The 11,655-nt window shown below is 37.9% G+C and overlaps 1 protein-coding gene across 2 annotated transcripts; it reads left to right on the top strand.

Moving 5' to 3' along the window:
• Window positions 1–864: 864 nt before the first annotated feature.
• On the top strand, window positions 865–11,088 carry LOC149027769 (uncharacterized). 2 transcript variants are annotated; one of them, XM_089165701.1, is made up of 11 exons: window positions 865–954; window positions 1,391–1,600; window positions 1,756–1,905; window positions 3,461–3,676; window positions 3,825–4,007; window positions 4,731–4,952; window positions 7,434–7,550; window positions 7,652–7,795; window positions 8,359–8,460; window positions 8,852–8,920; window positions 10,520–11,087. In XM_089165701.1, the coding sequence occupies exons 2-11, from the start codon at window positions 1,415–1,417 to the stop codon at window positions 10,742–10,744; spliced, it is 1,614 nt and encodes a 537-aa protein (XP_089021827.1). In that variant the 5' UTR covers window positions 865–954; window positions 1,391–1,414; the 3' UTR covers window positions 10,745–11,087. The 2 variants fall into 2 exon arrangements, with proteins under 2 accessions (XP_089021827.1, XP_089021836.1); XM_089165710.1 differs by lacking the exon at window positions 865–954 and adding an exon at window positions 964–1,131 and having other exon boundaries at window positions 10,520–11,088.
• The last annotated feature ends 567 nt before the right edge of the window (window positions 11,089–11,655 follow it).

The raw sequence follows: 11,655 nt of genomic DNA, 5'->3' as shown, positions 1-11,655 counted from the left end.
TTTTGCTTTAGAACCGTTCATTTAATGTGTAGCACTGAGCAGCGAACGATGGCAATGAAGTCACGTCGTCCAAAAGAATACTAATGGTTGATTAAACCCATGTGATAATTTGTTTGTTTTAAGTGAAGTAAAACCAGTAGACCGGTTCTGCTCAATCAAACCAAACCGCCTTCTATCTCATTATTCTTCTCTAATGTGGTTGTCTATCTCCCTTATGCTTCTTTTCCATCTCCTCCTGAAATCACATAAACAGAGGAAGCAGCAACGGAAGAACAAGTAGTCCTCTTATGCTTGAGAATCTCCAGAGCCCATTAAAGGGTCTTTCCTTGCTACAGAAGGTGAATGCATAGTGAGAACTCTCTTTCTCTTTCTCTAATTCGCAGGGTTTCTCTTGTTCAAACGCACTTCAGAGAATGAAAAACGCTTACATTTTCCCTCGATTTAGCATTTTGAAATGCCTTATTAGTGTCCAGCAAACTGGTTTGGTTTGAAGTCTCGTGGAGCGAAGGCACTGGTTTGGACCCCCACCATCGCAGCTTATTTGCGCACTTAAAACAAGCAATACGCGCCCGCCGCTGCCACATGGGTTACGATTATTATTCGCTTAGACAATGTGACTCTATCCCCACCATTCGCAGCTAAATATGCGCACTACTAAGTGATGGTGCACTACGTGTACGTCTGCCTATGCCTGCCTACGTCTGCCTTTTAATATTAACATGGTTAGTAAGATGGTTAAGAACGTGACTTTTCAGTGGAGAGGTCTTGAGTTTAACCTTTGTCGGGGCTTGGGTTCAACTTTGACGTGGCAGATATAATATCCTCATCCAATTTCCGTACATATAAAACCTCCTTTGCACCGAAAAAACGTCTGCCCGGATTTTGAGCGGAGAGAGCAAGACCCGACTAAGACTGACAGCGAAGCAGACGAACAAAGAGTTCAAACCTATACTGGTAATCCTCTCCCCTTATATTATGTTCTTCTTGATATCCAGATTCTGGTGAAACCTTCGGGTTTGTATTCTATGGTTTCATTCAGCAGTTTCTTCATTTGAGAGAAGGGGTTCTTATACGTGTTTCTTACGCGAAATCTCTCTTTCTGTGTGTGTGCAATTGACGACGAGAAACAGGGTAGGTATCATGATTTGAAATCTTTCTCAGCTGGAAAGGAAAGAGATTTTGTCGGATTCTTTACAGCCTATGGTTTCCGTCATTTATTAGTTATGGGAATGAGGAATCCATTGAATTTAATGGCTCTCAATCAACATGGAAATGCTATTATACGCAATAATAACAATGTTCGAGGAGTTTCATTTTACAACATGAGTCTCATGACTGTGCTTTAAAAAGAAGTGCTAATCTTTTCTTACTGTTTGATTTTTGTGCGTAGCTTTTCTGTGCTGTTGTTTAAACTATGGAGTCAGGAGCTTCGCTCGGGCGTTTTGGCAGCATTCAGCCAGCATGTTTCACAAGTGGGTTGAATCATTGCAGACGGGGGGATCTTTCAACTTTGCATCCTCATTCGAATCTGTCATATCATGTGCTCAAAGCCTCCTATTGCAGAGCCATTGCAAAAGACAGCAGTGTCTCCATTGCTGAGGTTACTGAGTTGAAAGAATTCTTTTGCTATAGAAAGACGCTGGATTCCCCCTTTTTTTCTTCTTCTTTCCCGCATCAGATTAACTTACTTCGGTGACTCATTGAAGAAAGGATTTCAAGTTCATGTGGATTAATTTCCTTGTTTTCATGTTTCAGAGGAAGATGTTTTTAGAATGTCCCGATGATTTAGAGATGTGCAGTTTAACGGCTTTATCTCCTTTGGATGGTCGTTACTGGGGAAAAACCAAAGATTTGGCTCCCTATATGAGTGAATTTGGTCTAATCCGCTTCCGTGTACTGGTTGAGGTATGTCTCCGAATTCACCTTGCTGTGTGCACCATGCACTTGTCATGTTGGAAGTCTATTCTTCTGTGTTAGGGCACTTGATGCATTCTTTTATTACGGTTAGTCTCTTGTCTAGGTACAACCCAACACCGTATAGGGGGAACCATTGTATGACATATAGTCTATCTTTTATATGTATTTGGGTAGTTTTGTGTATCACATGTAGTCTATAATAATTTAGTCAGTGCCTGCAATGGGCTTTCAGTAAATTGTTTTCTTTCAAGTTACGTAGTTTGATTGAGACGTCATGCTTGGGTTCTGTGATGCACTCGGCCATTTTACACATTCTGTACTCCATTTTGTTTTTGCCATGGAAATAACAGTTTTTCTCCTCCACCATCTGTTCCTGTTACTCTCTTCCCTGTAATTATCCTGGGGAACTGACTCTCTTGTATGAGTCCACTTTGTTGGTTACTCAATTATCATGATGAGTAAATCAATAGGCAAAGTCTAAATTTAAAGTTGGGATATTCTTCATGTAAAAACAATAAAATGGGATGGGATCAAGCAAACCATTGAGAAGGATGAAAAGCATATTATGTTGATGCAGGTACATAATTTGTTCTCAGAATATTCTAGTCTGGTTTATACAGAAGGCACAACAGTCAGGGCATTGCCTGGGTGGCACCTTGTCATCTAGACACTTTGCTTGACCTGGGCACCTTGGTGGCCAAGTCTTGCTTTCCTGCTTGGTGTCACCTTGTATTTTTATCCTTTCCAATGTGTTGGTTACCTAGGCATTGTGACAACTAATAACTTGAGGAGTTATGTCCTGTTCTAACTTCGAACCTTGTTAGGTATGTGCAAAGGCTGTCAATATTGATTTGATGAATATATATTTTTTATGTATCAAAACTGTTAAACTAAATCAATGAAATGAATAGTTTTAGATCTTTTACCTTAGTGATTTTCTTCCTCTTCTAGGTTTTCACCCCCCCAATGTTTTATCATATTAAGATCTATGGAAGAGTATTCTTATACTCATATGTAGTTGGTTTTCCATCCCTCTAATTATAATGTTTCCCTCAACCCCAACCTAATTAGGGTTTCCTTAGACTCATCTTAGGGAAGGAATCTAGAGTCCTCTTTAGACCTAATTGAGGTGTGGTCATCTTAGACTACATAACCATCTTGCAAATTGTAGGGGTGACCCACCCACTCACCATTTCCTGCTTTGGTTTTCAATGTTTTATCCTATTAAGATCTATGGAATTCAATTTTTACCCAAGGAAACCCCCCCCCTTTGTGCCGGTGAAATCTAATTTGTTGTTGAATTGAATCTGGTTCAATTTTTAACTAATGTTGTTGGATTAATATATAGGGTATTTTCTTTATTTATGAATAATAGCTTAAGTAAATGAAGATATTAGGCATAAATAAGGGGCAATACAGGATTTGGCACCAATTCAAATTGTTCAAGGTGCCTTGTGTATATTGCTAATTGAATTGCATCGGTCACATTTGTTAAATTATGGAAAGTAATTGTTCAAATTGAATTGGATTTGTTTTCTTATAGATCAGGTGGTTGATTAAACTGTCACAAATTCCAGAAGTCATAGAGGTTCCAAGCTTCAGTGAGGAAGCTCAAACTTATTTGGAAGGATTAGTTAAAGAATTTAGTTTGACCGATGCAGCATCTATCAAGGATATTGAGAAAGTGACTAACCATGATGTTAAAGCAGTTGAATACTTTTTGAAACAGAAGTGCCAATCCCATCCTGAGATTTCAAAGGTTAGTATTGCTATTTACGTTTTTGCTATCTTCTGCTGGACTAAATTGCTATCCATGATTGTTGATTTTCATGTACATTACTATTTATGGGTTGATTTATTCTATTTGAAGTTTAAGGTCATCCAATTATAATATTTATGTTATGTAGGTAATTGAATTTTTCCACTTCTCTTGTACATCCGAAGATATCAACAACTTGGCTCATGCATTGATGCTTAAAGAGGCTGTCAACAAAGTGTTGATTCCTGTCATGGATGAATTGATTGAAGCACTATGCATCATGGCAAAGAAGAATGCTCATATTGCTATGCTTTCTCGTACTCATGGGCAGGTATTCTTGAACTATTTCTCTGTTTCTCCATTTCTTCTATCATTGGTGTCTAATGGCTGTTGTATGGTACTGTTTCACTTTGTGCACAAAATCAGCTGTAACCGTCCACTCTATTTGAAGAAGTGGATAACTCCACTTAGATTCTGCAAAGTTCAAACTCAGCTTCTTTCATTACCTTTTACTGGTTGATGGGGAATGAAAACCACAGGTTTAAACTAGTAAAGAACTGTGAAAGGAATCAGGATGTTGCATATACAAACACTAAAGTCTTTAGGATTTAAACTTCAGGTCATTATATAGTAAAATAATAAAGAGAGTCCTTTTCCATGGAGTCATAACACCAGCTTGCTATACATTTTAAGGAACATAAAAGGTGCATACCCAGTGCACAAGGGTCCCACCATTGTGGGATTTGGGGAATGTCACAGTGTACACAGCCTTAACCCTGCTTTACAGAGAGGATGTTTCCTGATCTGCAGGAATGTGCAGCCAAGTATTTAGTTGGAAGAGTGTTGAACATATTAAGTTCTTCTGTTACCATAGGTAGTCTGATTAATCTCAGCATTTGGTTTGACCTAGTCATCCTGATGTGATTTTAAGTTTCTGGTGTTATTTGTTATTATTCGCTTTACTGTTGCTGTTGTCTTATTTTATCTAGTTTTGCAGGTAAACTGATTTTCTAACATTATTTTTATTTTATAATTTTTTTATCTTTTTCCGTAGCCTGCTTCCCCTACCACCTTGGGAAAGGAAATGGCAATATTTGCTGTCAGGTTAAGTAGAGAAAGGCAGGAAATTTCTCAAGTTGGATTGTTGGGAAAGTTTGCTGGTGCGGTTGGGAATTACAATGCTCATCTAGCTGCATATCCTGACATTAACTGGCATAGAATTGCAGAGGATTTTGTGACGTCTTTGGGATTAAGTTTCAATCCTTATGTGACTCAGGTGAATTTGACATATATTTTTTTTCTTCGTCTCTCTCCATGTCCACTCATTTGATCTCATGATCCTGAGTCCCTGACATCAATATTTTAGATTATTTACTAGTTAGATGGTCTGCAGTTCCTACCCTTGTTGTCTTAGGAACTGAGGATTTATACAAACTTTTTTACAAAGACCTATAAACAGTTACCTTTATTTTCATTGTTTATAGCTGTCTAAAACAGTATTTATATCCTTAGGCAATGCTAGTCTATTTTAGAAGTTAGAAAAACTAATATACATTATCATTCTCATTAGCGGATCCACATGGTCCCCCTTCACCTTGAATGACTTCAGAAAAATGAGCTTTCTTGATGATGTGTTCTGTTAGTAAATAGCAAGGGATTCAACATCTCGAAACATAGATCCAAAGCCCAGCTTCTTGTTTCTGTCTCACCAATGGACCCTATAAATGCTTGATGGCTTTTGCTGAGCCATTCTAAGCATCAGATGCTTGCATGGAAGCATTAGTGCTGCAATAAAACTTTGACAATATCCATGCAAAAAAAAGAAAAAAAGCAGTAGCAATAGAGAAGAAGAGAGATCGATACTGAGAAGGAAGAACAGAAATCCTGCTTATGATTTGTGGTGTGAATAGCATGCACAAACCATGGGAAGGGGGGATACATTTATGTTGAAAGAGAAAAGGTTCTCTGAACTGCTAAACTAGCATTTCTCTGTTTCAATCTCTCTCTCTCTCTCTCTCTCTCTCTCTCCTTTCTCACATAAAACCTCCCTGCCTTCCCCTGTAGGATACTGATTTGTTGTGTCTTATTTATGTTCCCTACCGTTACACTCACTCCGTGTACCCTTTCCCATACTAAAAATATACAGCATACAAGTACACACCACCAACTTACTTAAGTCCAAAATACTTGTTACCTATAACACTCCATTCTAACATAAAACAATTCCTCATTGACATGAAGATAAACTAAGGCTTCCCTTGAACACTCCCCCTTCGGCTTGAGTACAGATATTACTTGTGGCCTGATTGGATGAACTTTGTAGAAAAACATTCCAAAATAAAGCCATAGTAAATAAATCCCCTGCTGATTATGAGAATTAACAAATGCAGTGGGGAACAACTTCTTCCTCACTGTCTTAAACAAATGATAATTTACTTCAATATGCTTCAACTTCTCATGTGATACTTGAGTATTAGAAATGTAACTGGTGCTTGGTTATTGTACAATATCTCTGCCAGATTGTTTGTAGAATACCAATCTCCTTAACCAAAAATAGAAGCCACATCAACTCAGTAGTGATGTGAGCCATAATTTGATACTTTGCTTCAGCAATGGAATGTGCAGAAATAGTTTTGTTTCTTACTTCTCCATGTAACAAGGTTTCCAAAAGGGTAGAAGACCCTGCAGTTGACTGTCGATCACCATGAACTCCAGTTTAATCAACATCAAGCCATAAGCAACTATTCTAGCACGTCCATGATGTTCATATCTAATTCCTTTCTCTTGAGAACCATGCAGATAAAAGTTATCATAATATATGACAAGTTGTTCCCCGTTGAGCTTGCGTAGGTGGTGTAGCCTGAATAGTTGTCCAAACAAGGCAGTTGCCAAGATCTTCATGAACCTGGCCCAAGAACCAGAGTTTTCGATCTATGCTATCAAGGCTTATTTTAGGAGTAGTAGGGTTCCAGTGGTCTTGTGGCTTTAAGGGAGGGACTGATTTGGCGTTGGGCTTGATTGGGTAAGCTTGACTTTTTAGTATTCATGCTACTGGCCAAGTTATGAAGATAGTTTCTAATTGCAGAATTAGAAAGTTTCTATTTTACTATTGCTGACAGTTTTAGCTAGAAACCTCTGCAAAGTTTATTTTCTATTTTAATAAGTAGGAGTTTCTATTATTTCTTATTGAAAACCCTATGCTCTAATCCAAGGCCATACACATGGTGTCTGTGATAGTTGCCATGTTTCACAGCTTCAACCATGACTCTTTTCTTCAGTTTCTGTCATTTTTCTGCAGCCTTGTACTCTTCACTCTTGTTGCTGTCAAGGTGAACAGAGAATTCTGAATTTTTATTTTGCAAATTTCTTCTCTGTGCTCCAATCTGCAGCAGATACTTCCTTTGGTGTCAATATGGCCCATTGAAGTAAATATAATCTAAACAATTTACCAACTGTTGTTGAGGTTATCAATTCAAGCCATATTCTTCAGATAAAAGTGCCAGATTCTGTTGCTTTAGTGGAATGGTTGTCAACAAATATAGTGATGGTCATGCTCAACATATAAATATTACTTTATACCCGGTGCCTGACATGCTGGTAGCTGCCTTCAATTTATTTGGTGAAGAACTTGTAAAGCAAATATATTCATTATCTGGTGCACTTGTTGTTGTGCCAGCACATTATTGTACTCATCTTTAGTTTGGATTTTATGACTGATTATGCTTCTGATTTTATGTATACTCCTGAGCATTTACAGATTGAGTCTCATGATTACATGGCAAGACTTTTCAATTCTATGATCCGCTTCAACAATATCTTGATGGATTTCAACTGGGATATATGGGGATATGTATCCTTAGGTTACTTTAAGCAGGTGATCATACAAACAAGATTCCCAACCCCATTTGTTTGTAGGTGTGTCATTGATTTTCAATCATAATTCACAGTCTCAATATCCTTGATGTGGCGTTTCAGATAACCAAGGCTGGTGAGATCGGATCCTCAACTATGCCTCACAAAGTGAATCCTATTGATTTTGAAAACAGTGTGGGTAATCTGGAAGTGGCTAATGGAGTTCTGTCCTGCCTTAGCATGAAATTATCTATTTCACGTTGGCAGGTAATAACTTATTTTCTCTTCTTGTCTGTGTTTAAAACAATTTTATAGTAAATCCTTCTTCATTTTTCTGGATGTTGCTTGTAACATGCATCCAAGGTATTGTCTTATTGAGCATATCAATTGAAGCTTGTGGAAGTTACAGGACATTTCAGGAATACAGATTGAGAATTTTATTGTCTGTGAGGACTTGTTCCTCCCCATCCACCACCTTTGTTGAGATATATATATATATATATATATATATATATCATTTCTCCCCCCCAGCTCTGCTATATGTGTATATATATATATATATATTTACCAATTACCACTTCTCCTCCCCCATCTCTGCTGTGCCCCCCCCCCGGTTATGGTACCTCCCCACCACCGCCCCCCCCCCCCCCCCAAAAAAAAAAAATAATAATAATAATAAAATAAAACTCTCTTTCCTCCACGTGTTGTACTCCCAGGGCCACTATCAAATCATCCCTGTATTTTGGTAATATCTAACATGATGATTAACAATTAATTGCTGCAACTGTTTCTGATGCAATGTCTTGTTTGCTGTTTGGTGTTGTATGCAGCGGGACCTGACTGATTCAACAGTCTTGAGGAACATGGGTGTGGGATTTGGAAATTCTCTTCTTGCCTACAGAAGCTCGCTGCAGGGAATTGCAAAACTTCAGGTAGCTATAAGAGCAAAATCTTATGATTCTTTCATCTAAACTACAATTTTTAGTAAATTCTTGTGTTGGTTGCAAATGATTGCTCGTGATAGTGTATTCATGCCACAAACAAGTAAAATGGTTAAAAGAGAGCACCCATATTCCTGTCAAATAAATTGATCCTTGCCCTACTCATTGGTATGACATATTAGACTATCTTTCACTGCTTGTGTAATTCACAGTAGTTGGAAATCAGTGACTTGAAATTAGAGTTTGGTAAATTAAAGGTAGTGGTGGATCATGTGTGGTTCGACAGTCAGATCTCATTCTTGGTACTTAATCAAGATCTCTACCAAATGACACTCAAAATTCTATTTATTATCGTAGTCGATGAATTTAATCTGCATTTCAGGTGAATGAAGCTCGCTTAAGTGAAGATTTGGACCACTCATGGGAGGTGCTTGCCGAGCCAATACAGACTGTAAGCATCTCGTACTGCTTTTTTCTTCCTTAAAATATTCTTTTGGGAAAATTACATTATCCTCCTCTCTATGTTGCCCTAACTAAACCTTTCTCCCCAGTATTTCCATTAAGAAGATGACTTCTGACATGATGGATGTTTTCATTGTACCATACTTAAACCTTGATCTTCACAGTAAGCGTGGTTTTGATTTTCATGATCCACCTTCCACCAAGAAGACAAGCTTGCTTGAAACGGCAGTCCATGAAAAACACCCATACTGAGGCTCAACAATGCCCCTCTGACAGGAGATTAAATTTGGAAAGATCATTTTACAACAACCCAACACCCCCCCCCCCAAAAAAAAAAAAAAAAAAAAAAAAAAAAAGAAGCCAAATTAATGGCTATTTTTCCGTTTCTTCATACAGTATAGGCAGATGACTGCATTCAAGGACAAATTAAATCTACAGAAAATCTAGCTTTCAATGATGCTTCACAATGGGAGCAAACAAATAGTAGTCATAGACATGGAAGACCAAGGAATTCACCAGATCCAAGACCTACAGCTCATTGTATAAATTGTGTCATCAGCTATCTGATAAATAAAATTCAACCTGCGTGAATGAATAGATTCCATTATGAGAACCAGTCAGTCAAACAACTTCACAAAAGAACCAAAAACCTGGATAATAGCAAGGAGTGATGAACTTGCGCTTGTTTATGAACCTGGAAGCATAACCAGTCTCATCCGCTGGCAAGCTGCACGGCACATCAAACAATTCAACGAGATCTGATATATCCAGTGGTTATGAACTCTCAACCTTATTCTTTTGTTTTTGGTTGGAAAATTTTTGGGAATTTAACAAGTCAAGAGTCACCATTTAACTGAGACTACTAACAGAATGTGGCTGTTATAACATATTGTCAACCATAGGGAGTTTTGTGTAATTGTTGGAAACACAGAAGAGGAAGATTTAATTAGGGTGTAAGAACAGGGGATGGGGGTCTATTTTTCCCTATTCATTTTTGGATGCATTACTTGATTGTTTGAAATGTTTTGTTCATCTTATTGGGAGTCCCTTTTCTAGAATATGATGATATACGTTTATGTTTCCTGCATGATGTTTTGGTGTCTCTACTAATCCTGTATGCCTGTATCAGGATAAGTACAAATGAAAGTAACTACTGTGACTAATCCCCAAAAGGAAAAAAATTATATGAAAGAGTAAGTAACCTGCATTTGGCATAATGCTGAGCTGTAGTGGTCATTCACCTTGATTCAGGTATTTTAGTTTATATGCCATCCAGTGGTTCATCAACTTGCCTATTATATATCCAGAATATTCACATAAAATTGATAAATTAATTACTGTGAGGCATAATAATTCCCATCCAACAGAATTTCGTAGATTGTTGCTTGTATTGTTAACTGAATGCACATTTGCCTTTCTTTATCTTCCCTGTGTAAATTCTGTCAATAATTGGATGAGTTAAGCTTTAGCATATATCACATAACTTGTTAGATTCCCCCCCCCCCCCCCTCTTCCTTATTTTGCCCTATGTTTGTTGTATAGATCAACCAATTCTTGAGCATCTAATGTTTTGTATTCTCTTGGTTAGGTGATGCGAAGATTTGGCATACCAGAACCTTACGAGAAGTTAAAGGAGCTTACCAGAGGAAGGGCAGTAACCAAAGAAAGAATACAGGAGTTCATTGAAGGGTTGGAGTTGCCTGAGGAAGCGAAGTCCAATCTGCTGAAACTAACTCCTCATACCTATGTTGGAGCTGCGGTCGAATTGGCTAGAGCTGTAGACATGTCTGTGAATTTTGTAAAAAGGGAGTAGGCTCCAATAAATTTCCAAAGACGTTTCTATCAGCAACAACAGCTTACCAGGCTGTTTGCATGTTTTGTAGTAGTGCTCAATATAGTTCCTGTGTCTCATCACAAATTGATGAGTGGAAGTTGAAAGTTTGAAGTTTCGTGATAGGTCGTCAAAATGAAAGACAAAGAGTTCCAGCATGATTAAAGAATTTAGAAAAGTGAGAAGGATTATACATGCTTCTAATGAGTGGTGGATAGGGGGATTTTGGTTGTTAGTTGTTAGTAGTACATGGTTCTGATGATGTTGACATTTCAAATATTTTTAATGATATTATTGTGTTCCATTTATGTAAAATTTATCTTTTTCTGCTGTCTGAAACGGATTTGCGGATGACACAAGGCAGCCTGACTAGAAATGGGGTGCCAGGTTTTGCAAACTGATCTCATTGACTATTTTGATAGAACTGAACTGTACAGCAAACCAAAAAGGTTTTTAGTCCAATTTTACTGGTTGGTTTCAATTTCAAATAGGTGTTATGATTCACTGAGATCATCTTGTTGGTCTAGTTTGGTGTTATGATTCAGAAGCCAGTGTGAATCTTGACACCTGCCATTAACAGGAACCAAAACATGCTAAATACTGCAAGTTCAACAATTGTTCCGTTCTACAAGCTTCTCAATTGATCATGTGCACCCCTGGTGCCTGCAGAGAAGCTCAGTAGCCACTTCTAGTGTGAAGAACTTGGCTTTGTAGGAGGTATGCCCGTATCGCAAGCTCTTAGCTCTCCCTGGGAAAAGAAACTTATCTCTTTTTCTTTTCAATCCTTGGCATCTGTTTATGCTGGCTTTCTCCCTGTAGTTTGTGGTTCCTCATTGATTGTATCTAGCTTTTTCAGCATTGTTTATCCAATATATTTGTATAAGATATGGACT

This window comes from Hakea prostrata, chromosome 1 (genome assembly GCF_041222555.1).
Source record: "Hakea prostrata isolate BN-2017 chromosome 1, UWA_Hpros_2, whole genome shotgun sequence".
NCBI lineage: Eukaryota > Viridiplantae > Streptophyta > Magnoliopsida > Proteales > Proteaceae > Hakea > Hakea prostrata.
The sequence above is the reverse complement of the archived record's forward strand: the minus strand, read 5'-3'. Positions and strand labels throughout refer to the sequence as shown.

Bases quoted from the DNA above. Each gene is read 5' to 3' on its own strand.
- LOC149027769 (XM_089165710.1), top strand. From the start codon at position 1,415: ATGGAGTCAGGAGCTTCGCTCGGGCGTTTTGGCAGCATTCAGCCAGCA. The intron at 4,008-4,730 runs GTATTCTTGAAC...CTTTTTCCGTAG, and splicing joins TTTCTCGTACTCATGGGCAG to CCTGCTTCCCCTACCACCTT. The intron at 4,953-7,433 runs GTGAATTTGACA...GAGCATTTACAG, and splicing joins TCAATCCTTATGTGACTCAG to ATTGAGTCTCATGATTACAT.